This window comes from Elgaria multicarinata, chromosome 3, assembly GCF_023053635.1.
Source record: "Elgaria multicarinata webbii isolate HBS135686 ecotype San Diego chromosome 3, rElgMul1.1.pri, whole genome shotgun sequence".
NCBI lineage: Eukaryota > Metazoa > Chordata > Lepidosauria > Squamata > Anguidae > Elgaria > Elgaria multicarinata.
Window position 1 is genome coordinate 91752633 of NC_086173.1, and position 18931 is coordinate 91771563.

General features: G+C 43.2%; 1 protein-coding gene across 1 annotated transcript in view; it reads right to left on the reverse strand.

Moving 5' to 3' along the window:
- LOC134394989 (LON peptidase N-terminal domain and RING finger protein 1-like) overlaps nucleotides 1-18425 on the reverse strand; it is a 35060-nt gene extending 16635 nt beyond the window's left edge. Inside the window, exons 1-6 of the mRNA XM_063120904.1 lie at nucleotides 17044-18425; nucleotides 9190-9308; nucleotides 6605-6727; nucleotides 5453-5548; nucleotides 3744-3870; nucleotides 1571-1685 (exon numbers count right to left, since the gene is read on the reverse strand). Of these exons, the coding sequence (XP_062976974.1) occupies nucleotides 1571-1685; nucleotides 3744-3870; nucleotides 5453-5548; nucleotides 6605-6727; nucleotides 9190-9308; nucleotides 17044-17350 (887 nt within the window). The 5' untranslated portion in view covers nucleotides 17351-18425. The remainder of the gene's footprint in view (nucleotides 1-1570; nucleotides 1686-3743; nucleotides 3871-5452; nucleotides 5549-6604; nucleotides 6728-9189; nucleotides 9309-17043) is intronic.
- Between the last annotated feature and the right edge of the window lie 506 nt (nucleotides 18426-18931).

The window sequence follows — 18931 nt, forward strand, 5'->3', positions numbered from 1 at the left end:
ACTGAAGAGCAAAGGTAAGTCTTAGAAGAGATGTAGAGCTTTATCACACCAGCGTTATACTGTGCAATCACTGTGAATTGTGTGCAAAGGACTCCAAAGTTTTCCAGCTTATAATCAGCTTTTATTGTGAAGTACTCCCATGCATCCTGCTTTAATTGTGCTATAAAGGCAAAAGGCTTGCCATATTTTGCTACTAGTTTTTGAGCGTATCATCCGAGCAGCCACTGGGGCGCAGGAGCAGTATTTGAAGAAAAATTAAACAAATGCTTACATCTGCGTAAGCTTTAAAGATAAAGACATCAAAATTGGCACAGTAATAGATATTAAGGAGAGCTTTAAGCATACCAAATTTGAATTGGATTGGGTCATCCGTTGATTTTTAATGTTTTTTTTTACATTTTTCCCCTAAAGCCCATTTCCTGGTATGCAAAGGATCTTGCCACCTGGTAGCAACAACAACGGTGACAGCTTAGTGCTGTAAGGGATAATTCAAGGGAAACAGGTACGTGGGATGAAGCTCCCTATTCACCTTCACAATACAGTGCCTTGAATAATTTTGAAACCTAATCAACTAACTAGAATTCAAAGGACAACTAGGAAAAAATAATGGAAGACAGATTCCTCACTAGCTATTAAGTAAGATGAACAACGAATAGTTTCCCTAAAGTTTTGGATGCAAATAGGTTTGCATAACAAGAGTTGGTCATTGCATGGTTTCCCTATTTTTCTACACTAGCTTAAAAAACTGACCACCATCAACTCGGTCATCCTTGGACCATCGTATGATGTAGCAGGAGTTCTTTTCTTCCTGTTAGCACCTGCAATATATTTCTTAAAGCTTGACAAGAAGTAGGAGTGCCATTAGGGCTGATCTCCAAAGCTCTCACCTCTCCCTCTCTCTTTAAAGTACAAACCTTCAAGGGAAATGAGTATCAAATCATTTCACAGCCAGAGACTATAAGTGTTCTAGGTACTTGCATGCAAACTGGATCATGCTGGCTAGAGAATCCTGGGAATTGCATGAGTTGTTTCTGTCTAAACATGCATAGGATTGCACCATTAATTACACAACATCTCCTTCCTGCTTCACATGTGGAGGGCAAGGGGAAATTTGTTGTGGTATTTTTGGATGATATGAAATAAAAAGTGGGAAATAATGCTAGAAAAGCAGTATATGGAATGTGTGATATGCCCCAGCAGTTATCAGTGCACTTCAATACAAATAAAAAGCACTATTGTAGATCTACAGTCAGTCTGCACAGCTGCAAATCTCTTAGATGCAAGATTCAATGGTAGCAATGTTAGTGATGACAGCATGACTACTGTGTTTGACTGGATTACTAAACAAGCAATATTCCAAGGACTTGATGTTGTCCTTGTTGTTGGAAAAGGTAGTTTCAAATGTTGCTGAATATTGGACAATGTTTGGTGCAGGAGTGCAATTTGGGAGTCTGCCAAACATATTGCTCCTACAAGAATGTGGCAAGGCCTTTAAACAAGTTTTCACACCAAGCTAAGCAGGTGAGCCTTTATCCAAAAGTCCTTCTAGCTACCCTGCTAACAAACTGACCGTATACAAAGAGAACATTCCAAGTCTGATGTACTCAGGAGGCTCTCAAGGTCTAGCAGAGAATCTTCAGTGGGCTTTGTTCCTATTGTATCTGCTGATGCTCTGTCCTCCAGATCTAGTTAGCAAAAGAACAAGAGAAAGATGCTGAACATCCCATACTGACCACATTGTCCCTGTATCCCACCTTTAGCTGTAGATTGTATCAACTTTGCTTTGTACTGGACAATCCAAGGTACAGAAAGATTCAGTAAACAAAGTCACAGATCTGACAGAAGGAAGCCATGTCTTTTCTGTCCCACCAGATTAGCAGTCTTAAGGCCAACCTTGATGCCATATTACACCCAAGAGCCAAGCAAAATTGCATCAGTAAAGGCCAATTCACACTTTACATCTTTTGAGCTGTACACCTGAGTTTTAAGAGCGAGCATGAAATGCATGTACTTGGGCAACCCAGGGCACTCTGATTCACTTTGGTTTCCTATTGAATGTGAATTTAGTCACAAACCCAAATATGTCTCCGCATGATGTGTGAAGTTGCCCTATGAGGTTTGCCTCCTGACAAATCTATCAAAGAGTGGCTATCAATGGATACTAGTTATGATGGCTGTATAATACTTCCAGCCTGAAAAATACAAGCATGAGTGTGCTGTTGCACTTATGTTCTACTTATGGGGTTCCTATAAGTTGGCCACTACGGGAACAAAATGCTGGAAAATATAAGCATTTGGTCTGATCCACACAAAGAGAAAGAATAGTCTCAGGATGCTATAAACACCTAGTCACTAGTGCTTATAACACAAGACAATCTCTTGTAAATCATTTCTGCAGACTTTGTTACGTTGCTTTGAAGAAGACCTAACAAGAAGCAAGAGGCCGAAATGCATCAGGCTTTTCAGCAATAAATTTGTTTTTAACATCCTGAAACTATTCTCTCTCTTTGTGTTCATCTGGGATGCTCACCTATCTTGCACCTTTGGTCTGATCCAGCATGGCTCTTCTTATATTCTTAACCTTCTGCAAACATGCCAGACGTGATGTGAGGTGACTCATAACTTCCGCATTAAACTTGTTCTACATAATCAGATCAATAATCAGTTTTGCATAATCCAATAGTATCTGCCATATGTTTTAAGAATAACATGTTCTCATAAGACCATAAGAGAGCTATATTGGATCAGACAAAGAGTCTATTATGTCCAGCATTTTGTTCACACAGTGGCCATGAGTAGGACATGAGTGGAATAGCACACTCTCACTCATGTTGCCAGCAACCAATGTAGCGAGGCATACTGCCTCTAATAGTGGAGGTAGCATATAGCCATCAGGACTTATTTCCTGGGATGCCTGGACTGTACACAATTCTATCTTAGGAGCATACAAATGCTTCTCAACTGAGATTCATGGGGCCTGCCCTCATGATGAAACGGCCTGCTTCAGGCAGTACCGTGATGGGATGGGCAGAGGCAGATGAGACAGTAATGGTGTCTGAATTGTGCAGCATCACAATGCCAGAAAGGCTAGATGAACAAATTTAATAGCATCCGGCTGATAAACAATTGCTAGATTCATCACACAAATTATGTAGATCTTTGCTCCTCCAGTAGGACTTTGTGCCTAATACAGCCTATAAAAATTGACAGATGCAGCTTAGACAACTATACTTATAATACCAAGGCCCCTTACAGGTAGGGGTGGGTGAATTCACCCACCGCTGTCTGTCCCCCTCTTCTGGGCATTGGCTTACCCCAGCAAGTGCTCAGCAGCGAGCCACCCTTGTGCCAAAATTGTGCATCTCCCCCTGGATCAATGGCGCCCGCCATTGACACAACGGAGGGAATTGTGCCATTTCCGGAGCCTCCCTAAATTGCACACTCTCCCCCCCCCCCACTACTTCAATGGTGGCCATTAAGGCCCCATTTAAGCAATAGGAAAGGCACAAATGCTCTGCTCACGCCTTTACCCTTGCGTTAATGGCAGCTGCCATTGATGCAGGGGGGAATGTGCAGTTTGGGCACATGGGTGGTTGCCAACCACTCTAGGGGCTTCATGGGTGCTCAAGTGGGGTCCATGCTCATGCCAGGATCTCCCGCCTGGGTCCAGGGGGTGGGAGGCGCTTGTGACATCCCTACTTACAGGACTGGATGAAAGTGAGCTGAAGAAGAAAAATTCTCACCACCTTCTTTCTTTGCAGAAAAACCTGAGCTTGGTTTCTGCCTCAACCAGTCTGACACAGGAAGTGCTGCTTGGGTGTGATCAGATGCAGTTTCACCCAAAAAAAATTCCGTTTTTCCCTTCAAGTCCTATTTAAGAAAAGCAACATGATAAACACGTCTTTCAAGAACAGCCCAAGAGTCAAGACTATGAGTAGAGAGAAAAAGGAGAGAAAGAGATACACATGAAAGAAAATAAGATGTCAGTTCTAAAAGCTTATTTATATTTCTGAAATATTAAGGTATCCAACATTGCTGTATTTTGCAAACATGCAAAATACAGGTGTTTTATTGCAATATAAAACCCTGTTAGGGGTACTTTTCTACTTATCCTGCTTTCTATAAGACCCTCAGCTCTCGAATGAGGTTAGATCCTATTCAAAGGGGACAGATGTAGAAAGCAATTGTTCCAACACTGGGCAACTGGCCCATATGATGCACACATACATAAGGTATCTCCACACAAACTCTCTACAGTCTCAATGGCCTGGTTCAGACAACACGCTAAACCATGCTGCTTAACCACAAAATGGTTAATGGAATGCATTAAGGTTAACGCATTCCCTTTACCACTTTGTGGTTAAGCAGCATGGTTTAGCGTGTTGTCTGAACCAGGCCAGTGAAAGTGGAAGAGTTCACAGGGCCCTGTGGGGGGGGGCACCTACTGCTAGAACCATGCATTGTCTCCCCCTCCTTCTACAAAGGTCTGTGGATAAATACTACTACATGCATGCATAGATGTATGTGCGGAGAGCGCCTACAACCGAGTCGGCACTCTGCCAGGGGAGGAGAGAGGCAGCGTGCAGTTCTAGTAGCAAGCAGGGGAAGCCCATGCAGCCCATGATCCCCTCATTCAAGGCATGAAAGGATTCAAGTGAAGGCCCCTATAACCACATTCCATTGCATTACTCCTTTTACTTGACTCGGAAGTGCTTCCAGGAGGAAGGCTTCTAGCTAGAGATGTATGAGAAATTTGTTTCGGTTCGGTTTTGATCCAGGATTGACCTAGTTTGCACTTTCTGGAAGCACACGTACTTAGATGCATTTCTGAGCTCGCAATGTGATTCCCAGACCAAACCTGAAATGTGTTCAGCGGCATGCATACACTTGAAAAAAGCACATGAAAGATGCTTACTTTTGAAAAATGAGCACAAATACACTCTTTAGCTCCACAAATACAATGGGGAGGAATGTGCACATTTCAAAGAAGCACACAACTGAAGAGTACATTTGGGGAAATATGCATGGATTTTCACATGAAAAGGGTGAGTGGGTGGGAATAAAGATTGCAATCTGAAACAAACTCAAGACGAACAAGTTTCAGGGTGGAATTCGGAGAAATTTGGCAAGTGTGAGTCTTCCTGATTCGCTCATCCCTAGTCGCCCAAGCCCTGGCCATTAGAAGACAGTGTGCAGCTATTCCATCTTCTTTTCCTCAATGGACTTTCAGTGGCAAGAAAAATGACAGAAGTAGTGGGATAACACAGGAGGCTTAAGAGTGGGAGGCCAGGTTGTCCCTTTAAGTTTCCATGAATGAGTCAGGGCGATAGCATGATAAAAAAGGAAAAAGAACAAACACCTACATCTGGAAGCATCCTTGTCATTGGTAGAGATACCATCCCGTGTTGCTTACCTGTAGGGGTTCTCCTTTAAGACAAACAAGTAAAGTTACCTCTTTCCCTGAATTAGATCCTTTCAAGTTCTGATTGATGTCACTCTTTAGCTCCACAACAGTCCCTGGAAGAGGGGACGCATCATTCATGAGAATCTGATAAGAAGAAAACATGTTACTTCATTTGTGATACGGCAAGGTAGAACTTGGCTTTTAAGTAATACCATCAGTTGGATATTTGTTAAGTTAGCCGAACATAGATTTCAATAGTCTTTGACGCTACAGCTAAAACTTCTTTTTGGAAGGAGCAATTCAATGGCTCCTAGACAGTATCTGAGGGGCAATAAGATATTTCAGGTTCTCCCATATTAGGTCAAAGACAGGGCTCCAACCTTGGAAGGAGGAATCAGGAGCACCCACTCCTCCCCCTCCCTGCCAGCACAGGAAGAACTGCATTGGCTGCTCTCTGAGGTCAGGAACTCAACCTCAGAAAAGGGGGGAAGGGGGTGTTTGGTTAGTGGGGAAGGGAGGAGACTGGAGAGGCTGGGATACAAGTTATCCCGAGGCCTCCCTGGGCCTCCTTTCCTCTCCCTCTGAAGCAGCCCAGCTAGACGGGAAAAGTAGCCCACCTAGCAAAATATGCAGGGCAGGAGGAAAAGGAGGTGATGATGATTACTGCCACTGCTCCTCCTGCCCAGCAAAGGATGATCATAAACCTTCAAGTTTGGGGTCTTATGACCATCAAGGGTGCAACCCATAGAATTGCATCCTAAAATGTTTTTCCTTTCATTCTTGTAACTCTTAACAGTTCACTAGCAGCATGCCTAGTAAAATATATATTAGCAGTCATCTATCACATATGCCATTTTACTCAACAGTTGTCATATACCCCTAAAACAAACCATCTGAGAAGAAATGCTTGGGGTGGAGGGCAATATACACAAAGTGCCAATTCAGTTAAAGTGTCAATTTGGTTTTATGATTGGTCAAAGAAAATTTCCATTGCTTTAACCATGAGAAAACAGGTTAACATTCCCTGTTTTGAGCAATCTGACCTGGCATGACCTATACATTATATGGTCTATAACAGAAGACCAATCTCATCGTACTTTGTTGGAACCCGGAAAGCCAAGTCCAAGGACTTGCCATTGAAACCAATTGATTTCAACTCCAGAAGTATAATTCGGAGCTAAATGGCCATTGGGCATTTACCTTTTCTGTCTCATACTGAGCAGCATGAAAACTGGAATCCAGTGTGAGGCAATGTTGGAACTGCAGCAGGGCCTCTGGTTGTTTCCCCATTTCCAGGAGCACTTTCCCCTTCCTAAAAAAGCCCTGCGAAGAAGGAAATAACAAATGGTTTTAAACAGAAGCTTTCAGGTTTCCTGAAATGCATGTCTTTTCTATTAGTTTTTACAATCTTAGATTAGGATTTTACAGAAAGGGAGTTATCTGACCTTAATACATGTTCCTGTTTATAAGTTCTGTTTAAACTATTTCTAAGTCTCTTTTCCAAGGAAAAACTCCAAACAAGTAATGGACAGAAGAAAATCTTGAATTACAATGCTATATTTTTTTTAAAAAAAAAAATTGTTTGAGCAACAAACAAATATCAGTAGAGTAGCAATCAACAGACCCAATAAAACATCAAGAGGGTAAATCAGTTAAAAATATTGGTGAACCAAATGGTCTTAACTTCATGTCTAAATGGCAGCGCAAGTGCCACACAAATCTATCAGCCAAGAGTAGTACTCTGTTCACATGCATTGTCACCCACTCCAAGTCCCTGGCATAAATGTAAAAATAATTTATATTAAAATATATCGCCACCTTGAATGACTTCTTTTGGGAGGGGGGCAGGAAGGTGTGATATAAATAAATTAAAATATGCTTCCAAGAGTAAAATACAACATCAACACAATACAGAAAGAGAATTTCAACTACCCTCACAACAAGGGTAATTTTACTCTAATTCAATGGAATGATTTATCATTACTTTCCCAATTGGCTTTCAAAAGTAGTCCTTTAATTAATTAAAGAAACCAGAGACAATTACCTAGCTGATGTCCAGCACACCTCCACAACATGTGCTCCCTAACCATTTGGGCCTATTCTTCCAGCTTTTTCTTAGCTTTCTGTCTTACTATGTTTCTTACATAGAAGCAATGAGATCGACTGAATAAAGATTGTATATGACAGGAAGCCAGACAGCTCTAAAAGTGGGGAGAATATATATATATATATTATTCTTAAACCCAATAGAGTTGTCTAGGCACACTGAACATAATATGAAATTGGCAGATGAACCCATTAGCATAATGCGATGTTTACATTCCACACTTGAAACCAAATGCTTCATTGACAGATTTGGTTAGTGTGTTTCCGAACAAGATCCACCCCACAAAGCCACCAGGATAATTTCCAAGTTCGGGATTACCCATGAAGAGCTGCACCAGGCTATAGGCAAGGTGCTGATATTTAAAAGTGAGATTCACAGTAATGAGTGAACACATCCGCCGTTGCTCTTCAGGGCCAAAACTGCCTGTTTTCTGATAGAAGTTTACAAGGCGATGATCTATGTACCCCTTTCATTGATACTGTGGCTTCAGGGCATGCACCCTACATGGAGCTAAAATCCTTCCCTAATCTATATTTCTTTGTATGTAATCATAAGAAGAGAGGAGCATGACAACTCCATGGTATCGTGAACTAGCTTAAAGTTCTGTAATGCAAAGGTATAGCCCCAACTTCTCTATTATGAAGAAATCAGAAGTGGGAAAGAAAAAGAGATCTACCTGAAAATGCAGAGGGAATTGGCCCTGATCAAAATAAAAATAATATAGTGGGATTTAGATTTTGCAATATTCTTAGTATTGCAAGATCTATATTGTTACATACACTTCCCCATCGATGTCTTTCACCCTGGAAAGCATTACAGCAAACTCTTCCATACACAAAAACATCAAGGGATGCAAAAGATGCATTTAGGAAATGTTTCAATGAATTCACATACTTAAGCAGTGCTTTTGGTGTGTAGATGAAGACTCTGCTCGTCTCTGGAATCAACGTTGTACACAAGGGCAGTAGGCCCAAAGGAAGACCTTCAAGATCTCAGTGCTCCCATTACCGGGGGCGGGGTAGCACTCTTGCCTTTTGTGATGGCCCCTTCAGCTATTGCCCGTAGATACCTATAGGTCAGGCACCCACAACCTGGTGCTCTCCAGATTGTCAGACTACAACTTCCATTATCCACAGCCAGCAAGATCACACTGACTGGAGAAGATGGGAGATGTAGTCTGATACATCAGGGGGCATGATTTGGCTTGATTTCACTACGATCTCATGTACATTTCCCACCATAATTCAAAGACCGCCAGATCTTCCATGCAAACTCCCTTAAGTTTACTATCGGACTCTGTGCATACTGAGAGGTGTAGATGGTGGCTGCCCCTCAGCTGTAGAATGGCTTCCTTCTGAGAATCTTCTAGAAGCAGTGTGAAACATTTTGCATTTGTTGGCTCTTGGTAGACCGGGAACAGGAAGGAGTGTGATTTCAATCATTCTAATAGGTTTTATGGTGTCAACATTGTTACCTCAGGGTTTAGGGGAAGGGCTATCCAATCAATTAAATAAAGAACTTCCATGAAGGAAACCATTCCCTTTCCACCTGATCAGAGAGCTCCAGCATCTCAGCTCAAGCTTAGCCTTTTGCAAAATCCCAGCCCTATCTCGCAGCTTCTCTTTTGGTAAATACATATTTCCCTGGACCACAACCCAAATCTGTAAACTCTACTCACCTCACACTCTTCTGGCTCTTGGCTGCACACCACCTCCAAATCCTCCAGAGCTTCTGGGTATCGCTGTAAAGCCACATACACCTCTGATCGACACATCCTCAGCATAAGATCGTCTGGAGCTACAGGAAGAAGCAGATCACTTCAGAACTGTTGCTGATGAAACTGCAGTACAAAGACTCAACACTCCAAGTGACTGTAAGATGGCATAAACCTACAAGACAGAACCACTGACCAGAACCAGCTGGGGTTCAAACCACACACAGGGAAACAGATGCCAGGAGCAATTGTGTGTTAATTTCCAGGTGGTTGTGGAATCCAGACAATTTTAGGAAATTAGAGGCACTGACCCTATAGTTAGGACACATGACAAATGTGCTTTCACTTGTGATGGTCCTCTGCCAGTCAATAGGGCAGATAGGGACAAGAAAAAGATGGTTGCACATTGTATAGTTCCCTCCTCACAGAGCACCCGTTTTCCAAGCACCTGCTTTTGTGCTACAATAACCACTATTAGGAAACCCAAGAAGCAGCCATCTTAGATTTATCCTTGGTAGGATTGTACCCTTAAGAGTTGGCCGAAAAAAATCATGTTAAATAAATCAAAATTTTAAATAAAATAAATGTCACAAGAAGCTCAGTATGTGCAAACACACTAGAGGCTGTGCTATAGCTTCTGGCTATGGAATTATTTCTTCCCAGTTCTCTGTGATCACTGAGCTTTCAGAAAAACCTTTGTTCCAGAGCCAGGTCAACAGTGCAATCCCATGAAGTGGTATGCAGGAGATCAAAGCTTATTTACAATAAGGGTGCTTAGGACTGCAGAGTAAGTGAGTAGGCATGATATACACAACAGGGCATGGGGACAGAAATCAGTATTAATACACGAAGATAGGAAAGTCAATGGGTTTTCAAGAGGCACTATATGCAGTGGAGGCTGGTGGATCCTGTTTCAGTGGGGTGGTGAATCTGCTCTGGGGTTCATTCAGAACTCTAATAGCTCTAAAGGAGCTATCCAAGGTGCAAAGTGGATTCACTGCCCCCCTGCCATCAGAGCCACCAGCCTCCACTGACTACATGTATTAATAACATTATATAAGTAACATTTGGTTATTTACTGGGAGCTTCAACAAAATATTACCAGAGGGAGTGCTGCCCAGCCAGTATTCCAGCCGCTACATTTGATTCCTCCTCCCGGCTGGTTTTCCATTCCCCCACTCCACCGCCACCGCCAAACAGTCAGCTTTCTGTGCCCAGTAAGCATGCCCGTTCTCACTGGGTTATGGGGGTGGAATTCACCCAAGAGCCTTTCACCTAAAGATGGGTTGTACCTCTGCAAACCTTGGGGTTCTCCCAAGTCAGATGGAAAAGAGGCTAAAGAAAGTCATTGGCTGCCAATACTTCTCCTGTGGAAGACTGGGCTGACACTCAGAGAGTTGTGATCACTAGCATCATACTCTCAGACTGGGTTCAGACAACACAATAACCAAAGGTGGTTTAAATAGTCAACGGTTTGTTATTTAACCCACCATGGGCCATTGTGTTGTGTGGAGGGAGTTTTTTGGTCAACAGTTGGTTATTTGGCCAAAATAACCAACACAAGCATTGTGCAGAGTTGGTCATCACCATTGGTTATCATGTTGTGTGGAGGGCAGCACTAGTTATTTCCTCAGCCACTGTTTGTTATTTCATCAGCCACAGAGTTGCAAAGAAATAACGGTCAAAGTAGCGGCTGCCACTCTAGTCCAGGTGGCAGGATCAATTTATTTAAGCAGCAATGGCTGATGGGATAGTAGTGGGAGGAGGGGGGGAGAGGACAGAGGATGAATGAGTCAGCTGAGCATGACAACTGTCGAGTTGATTATTACCCCACTGTTGAAACACTCGAAACCTAGACCCCGCAGAACCAGATTTGGCCCCTTCATACTTACAATAAAATAGTTGCCATCTCTCAGCCAACTTTCCCTTTGTTCAGAGGCATGCCAATTTCTCTTTTTCAAACCTAGTCTTATGCAAGCATGCAATTATGCAGCTCAGCAGAATATGACACTGCCTATCAGCTCAGTGTGCTTAAGGACAGGACCTATTGGGTTTGGGGCTAGAGACACACAGCCCTACTTATATCACCAGGGATGCAGGGAAAGGAATTAGAACTGTTAGCCTGTATGGCACTTGGGCTGTAAATGAATCCCCCCACCAAGTTAATTTCTGCAATAATAATAAAAAAGGCACATGGCTGCATTTGCTGTAGTGATTCACCTATCAGTACTGCAGTAAGTGATTCACCTATCAGTGCTGCAGAAAGTGATTACACAACAGCAGTTTCCATTGCAGAGATGTTGAAAGAATGAGGGACATGGAACACAGGGAGTCTGTATTCAGTGTGCTACGGGTCACATTTCCCCTGGCATAAATCAGCTAAAAATGTGACCCCTGCATCTGTCTTTACACCTGGAAACTTTAAACTAAATCATCTAAAAGTCAATTGCCAAAAAAGTTCACAGAAATACTTTTAGAGCTGGACATTTACAATTGCCCATGATCAACCCTCAATGGTAGAATCCAGCAGTCCGAAAGTTGTTAGTACTTCCAAGGACTTATAACAACAACACCCTGGTACCCACAGACCTCATCAACAATACGCTCCCAATGTATATCTCAGGTGAAGCAGACTGCTGGAACAAGCATTGTTCCACAAACACACTCAATGTATTCAAAGACACACACTTTAGTCACTCATCCATGGAGGGCTCGGTGAGGGGCAATTCAACCCACCGGCACAATATGGTTTTGCCCCCCTGCTTAGGCACTTCATCTTAAGGTTGTACATGCATGAAAGCTAACCAATCAAGAATTGGGCAAGAGGCAGGATCCCTGAGTGTATATACTGTTCACACAAACTATGGAATTCAGTTCTGCAAGATGTAGTGAAGGCCACCAATTTGTATGGCTTTAAAGGGGAGGCAAACTAATGGAGAATAAGGCTATCAATTGGTATTAGTTCTGATGGCTATATGCTACCTCTGAAATCAGAGGCAGTGTGCTGGGGAACATGAGTGGGAGAATGCTGTTGCACTCATGTTGTACTTATGGGTTTGTCACATGCACGTGGTTGGCCACTGTGTGAACAGAATACTGGACTAGATGAACCCTTTATCTGATCTAGCATGGCTCATCTTATGTTCTCATGCAAGCAGGCTCTCTTCCGTGGAAGTTGGAAATGGAGGCACTGAGAATTACTTTTATCCCTCTCCTTCCCATGAGTTTGCTGAGCACATGAAAATGCTCAGACAGTTGGAGGCAGGCATGGTCTTCCATGTTGGCAGAAAATGGAGGGGAAAGGAGAATATCAGAAATGCAATAAGCTGCTTCAACGCTATTTTGTTGGTGCGCTAAGATGTCTCTTATATAATTAAAGACTATGGGTTCTCCACTGAACTATGCTGCACATGGGGTAGCTCTCATTCCATTTTCTGAATCAATTTTTATTGCACTCATTCTTTGTCTACCACCACTTGCCACTGCAGTCTATAATCATTGGTTTGCAATACACTATAGTTACAACTTGCCCTACAAAATAGTTCTTTCTGAATATCTTTATGATGGTTTATCTATGGGGATGAAATATATTATTCTCATTCTTATTATTTTAAAATGCTTTTTCCTGTGCCAAAATCTATTATTATACTTGGGGTTTAGTGACACCTGCCTACTAGTTAAGCACAATTTGACACCTTTTCAGAACTTTCTTCCATCCTCTAGGTTCTAAGATTAATAGTCTTTTGCTAGAATAGTCCATTAATTTGTTTGTCAAAGATCTAAGCATCTAGTCATGGACTCCTCAAAAACACTTTTTACCATGTGTGATCTAAAATTTATATAAGGCATAACAATTATACAAGTACAATTATACATCCAATCATTATACAAGTACCAGTGTGATGTAGGATTTAAACCTTACACAGAAACCACTGGATATAGTTTGATGGAATCATTCCTTTACCAAAAGGATTTACAAAATATTTTTGGGAAAGACATAAGACAAGGCCATGTGGGTACACTTCAAACTAAATCTATGTACATGTGATCTAAATAGATGTAATATCATTTTAAAAACAAAAACTTTAGGTGAAGCTATTTATATTTATTTATTACATTTTTAAACCGCCCAATAGCTGAAGCTCTCTGGGTTTTGCAAGTAAAATCGTACTCCTTTCTCTTCAGAAATTAACAGTGCGATCCTGTGCATGTCTACTCAGAAGTAAGCCCCATTGTGTTCAATGAGGCTTACTCACTTGTATATGCAAATATTAGATTGCAGCTTAGACAGAAAAGATGCCAATGATTTACTTGTAGCTAAAGTTAATGATAGTCCAAAAAGTTCCCAAAGTAGAACTTTTTTTAAAAAAAAGAAGTTTAGTCTTCAGGAAAACATGGAGGGAAGGGGGGGTGAAAACAGAACAAATATTCAAGCAACTTTTAACAAAAAAAATCCTTGGATGATACCGATTGTATTTCTTGTCATTTTTGTAAATTATGTCTATCTAGTTTATTGAGATGCAAGTTCCCTTGGTGCTACCACAAACCAAAGCAATAACAGAAGGAAATTATGAAGTGAAGAACAATAGAATAATAAATGCAGCTGTGAAAACAACTAAAGGCTGGTTTGTTGAGTTTTGAAGATGCTATTGTACTTTATGTGACCTTTACAATTATTGGTGAAAAATGTAAGCTGATAAAACAGCACTTTATTGCTAGGTACATATAGTTCCCTGCTATCTCCATTTAGAGATATTTATCTCCATTTATCTACTCCCAGCCTGACATGCAGAAATTCAACTATGTGCAAACCTTCCTCGCAGGAAGTTGCAGTGATTGGGAGAGCTACACCTGTTGAATTTTTGCCTGTCTCAGCATGAGAAAAAAGGGAGGCAACATTCAGCTAAGTATGTAACTATCAGCTCAGCCTAGTAACTGGCAGACATGGTGAGGAGTTTTACATTTGAGCAAATATCACCTGTGCTATACTACAGATTGCTACCTTGGGCAAGGAAGCCAGTCAGTCAGTCTTTCTCAACACTATATAAGAATTTTAAAAAAATGTATGACAGATAAGTAATTATGTGACCTGGGACCAGTCTACGCTACACACTTACCTAGAAGTAAAACCCAGTGAGCTCAATGGGTCTTACTTCTGAGTAGATGCATATAAACGTGCACTTTTAGACAATTACAGACACAGGAAGATGAATCCTCTATGCAAAGATGGGGAGTCCAATCCCCATGAGCCCCAGCAAACATAGCCAATGGTCAGGAAATGACTGGAGTTGGAGTCCAACAACATCCTAGCCCCTGCCTATGGCTGAATTAAAAGATTTGGAGAGTTTGAATTTCAGATCTGTTTCCACTGGGAGAACAGAGAGTATGTATACACACAATAAAAGTAGTTCTCTCCCTTATGAAGCATTTAATAAACATTCAGCTAATTCCTGAAGAAATCCTCATGGCCTAGTTATGCATTTCTTGTTGAAAAACAGAACATGATGTCTACATACAAGTCCTGACAAGAAATTTATGACCCAAAGTGAGGGGGTTATCTTTCATACAGCCCACTAGTTATTACAGTGATCAAAATCTTAGTGCTGTGATTTCAAAACCACCCTCTAAGTGCTAAATTACAGTGCAACCCAATACTTGCCTACTCAGATATATGTCCCACTGAGTTCAATAGGACTTAATCTGAGGTAAATGCATATATTTAATAATCCTTCAAAAAAAAAAAGAAAGAAAGAAAGAAAGAAACTTTCCTAGACAGATTTTGGAATATTTTAGTACTCCAAGCCACATTCAAATGTATCTCAGGATAGTTAAAATGTCACAAAAACAACTGGATCAGTGGGACTTTTTTTTTCTCCTTATACAATCCACTGGTTGGGACAAAAAAGCACTCCAATGGGAAAAAGCAATGCATTTTTTTAATAATGTTTGTCCAAGGCTGTTTTTAGTTTCCCAAAATAAAGCTTTGCTTCTCCGGATCATTTTTTGTAGGAAAATATTTTAACCCAACACATTATGTTGTCTGGGACTAAAGATATCCCAAACACAAAATTCAGTTGGGATTTGGGAGGATTGGGGGGGGGGGTTTGTCCCAGGAACTTTTATTGTACAGAAACAAAACTGTAATTGGTAAGTGACTGAAATTTTGAGACCTTTTTTGTATGACTGTGCAAGTAAATTTGTGCCAGATAAAGGCTATGTTGTAGCTCTACATCTCTGTAAATTCTTCAATTAAAAGCAAATGGGCAGGGGGGATTCTACCCCTAACCATTGGGAGAACCCTCAAATTGAAATGGAAAAACTGAGCAGTGGACGCTGGATAAGAAGATTCTAGTGTATAAGTCTCACCTGTTTTTTGAAACACCTGTACTCCCTTTCTGAGTCATTGCAAACTCAGAGCTTGGTGTTTTATAACAGGCTGTCAAGAGGTGATGAATAACAAGAGAGCTTCAACATTTCCACATGGAGAGAGGTTTCAATCAGTGAAGCATGGACACTCAGGTCACTCCTAAATCCTACAAGGTCTAGGTGACCCTGGATTTTGCCAGCTTCAATGCAAGTGTTACGTTATGCTTTAGGTTTATTAAGGAGGGAATAAGTTGGAGGATGCCCCTTGATCCCTGGAAGACAATACTGATTATTTTCTCTTTCTCTCTCTTTTTTCCTGACAGAGACACTACGCTTTTAATAGAGACATGTCAAGCAAATTCATTAGGTGCAGTTTCCCCCATCATTGCATCTCCATACTAGGAAAGCAGCATCTGTTGAATTTCTGCCTATCAGGAAACTGTTAAAGGAACAAAAGCTCAATCAAGAAGAGAAAAAAGTCTTCTGTAGGGAACAAATGGAGTTGCAATTGAGCACTCTGTTCTTGTGTTTTAGTGCAGCAGGCAAAATGCTGGGTTCAAATCCTCACAGCCTTGGGTATGACACAGCACCACACATTAACTTACTTTAAAAAATTGTTTAGAAAGCAAAGCTGCAAAACTGAGAAATAATCCTGAACTCCTATAAAGATCTGCCCTGCCTTATTTTGTGTAGAATGAATATAGATAAGCTAAAAGGTGACCACAGACCCTCTGCGCAGAACAACAAATTTGACAGTACAAGTTGCATAGCTGAACTTTGAAAAGTTCCAGAAGTGCCTCATATAGGCAGAGGAAGACATTTATTTATTTATTTATTTATTAAAAAAAACTGGTTGCATAAGTAATTTTGCCATGCCATCAGAAGTGTCTTGATCATTGATATATGCATGACAAAAGTTGCAATAGAAGCAAACTTAAAAGAAGTAGTAGTGAACACTTTTTATCTGAAGAAAATCAAATACAATATCCCTTTTGCCAGTCAGGGATATGAGAGGCAGAAGTGGCACATGCAAAATTCAGTTCCAGCCCCTGAAAGTAAAGTCTCCCGCTGTAGTAAAGAACAGGAAGCGAGTAACTCAGCTGGAGACTGCTATCAAGAATTGTCCCTTGCCGCTTATACAATGCAGCCTGTGCGATATGGCGACAAGTTGCATAACCCGGCGACTGTTGGGGTGGGTGTCTCCCAATGCAAGGCTTGAATCCAATGTTAGCCCTGCTTGGAGTAGACCCAATGAAATGAATGGAACTTAAGTGACTCGCAATTAACCGAAATCCCATTTATTTCAATGGGTCTACTCTGAGTAGGGGGCCATTGGCTTGCATCCCAAGAATCCAGAAGCCGACTAGCCCCGTATCAGCTCAGCCTTCTCCCCACCGCTACCTTGGCCAAAACCCCAACCCTAAGCATCTCTGGGGAGCATCCCATCCTTACCCAATCCGACCGCCTTCTGAAGGGTCCTCAGAGCTCCCCGGTAGTCCCGGGTCCTCAGCAGCTCCTGCAAGCCCATCTTCAGCCGGGCCACTTTGGCGTCTTTCCCCAAGCACTTTTCCAACAAGTTGGAGAGCAGGACGTTGCTGGCCACCGTCCTGGAGCCCAGCAGGGCGAGTTTTCCCCCACAAAGGCGGCACTTAGCAGGCAGATCTTCGTCCAGGCACCGGCGGCAGAAGGAATGGCCGCACGACACAGTCACCGGGTCCCACAGGACCAAGCGGCAAGAGGAGCAGCGGAAAAGCTCCATGGCTCTTGCCGCTCTGGTAAGAGAGAACGGAGGGGCGGCAGGGCTGCAGCCGGAGCGGGAGGCGGGTTGGCTACGGAGATCCTCCCTGGGCAACGTGCAAAGGGCGACCGCTTCGGAAAAGGGACATCAGAAAGGGGGGCGGAGGGGGGCGGGGAGTCCCCGGGAGCAACCTCGGCGCTTGCAGCCGCGAACTCCGCGCCGTCCTTTCCCCTGCCGGGACCGGGGACACTTTGCAGGCGGCTGGGATGGGCGAGCCTGCCTTCTTTGGGTGCCTTCTCGGCAAGCGTGGCAGCGAGCTCTTAAAGCCGCAGGGCAGCGCGGCACGGTTCTCGCCGGAGAACTTTCCGGCTTTGTTAGGGGCCTTTTTTTTTTTCCCCACCTTCTTCAAACGGATCGAGAAGCCGTCGCCGGGTCCAGGAAAGCGATCTCCGGTTTCACGTTCCTTTATTTCTCGAGGGAGAGCGGCGAGGGGAGGCCATCTACTCCGCCTCCTTTGTCACACTTGGAAAAGTAGGGGGGGGAGGTCTTTCCAGGAAAGCCGCCGGCTCAAAGCTCTTGCCCTCCACCCCACACCGAGATCCAACTATCCTGCTTTAACATCCATCCAGACAGTTCTTTTCATTTTATTCTAATGTGAACCCTCAAAAAGGAATGGGTCCTTTGTTCCCTACTCAGCGTTCCCTAAACCTCGCTCGCTGTATCCGGCTTCTGGTTGGTTGGGGAAATGGAGGTGACAGGTGAACTTCTGGAGAGATGTCGGTCCCGGGGCTTTGATGGAGGGTTTAAGTCCTTTTTTCTTCCTCTCTCTCTCTCTCTTGAAACTGCGGACGGGTTGGTTCTGTGACCATTTCGCAGAATGGCCACAGAAGTCCTCCGAGTTCTTCCCCCGCCTCTGGGCTCCTGGGTTTCCCACCGGTTGCCCTCCTCTCCCTCTGCCAACCCGGGGATGCGTAGAAGGAGGCTGGAGCCTTTTCTTACTTAGCAAAAGGAGGAGGGGAGTGGTGACGGCGTGGGGGAGGGGGAAGGAGGAGGACAGGTACAAAACAGGATACAGAGCGAGCCATAACTTTTCCGTGACGGCGAAGCATCGTTTCCATCAGCCCAGCCCAGCCCACCTCTTTTTTTGTTGTTAGCTTCCGTACACACACGCGCGCGCGCGCAAACAAACAAAACCGAACACACACGCATTAAAAGGAAAAAGCCTCCTCCGAATATTACATAAAATCTGGAGCGGCCCCATGTGATGAAACCGGAGAACCGCCCCATTGGCTGCCGGCTTCGGCCCGCCCCTGTTGTGAAACAGCCCTGGCCCAGCGCGTTTCGTAACCTCCGAAAGGAAGAATGGGGAGTTTGTGGCTTTGCGGGGGGGAAGAGGGCGAGTTTGTGGGGAGGGAAACTAGAGAAGTGGGGGGAGAAGGCAGGTGGAGAGGGGCGCCGCTCTGTCGCCTTCCCTGTGCTTTGCTCGTAGGACTTGAGGCCTCCGCCGCTTCAGTTTCCGATCTGGCGGAATCGGCGTCTGTTAAGTAACAGGAATGTAGCAAGCCAGCGTCGGGCTTCGCTGCTGAGGCAGCAGCTCTGTAA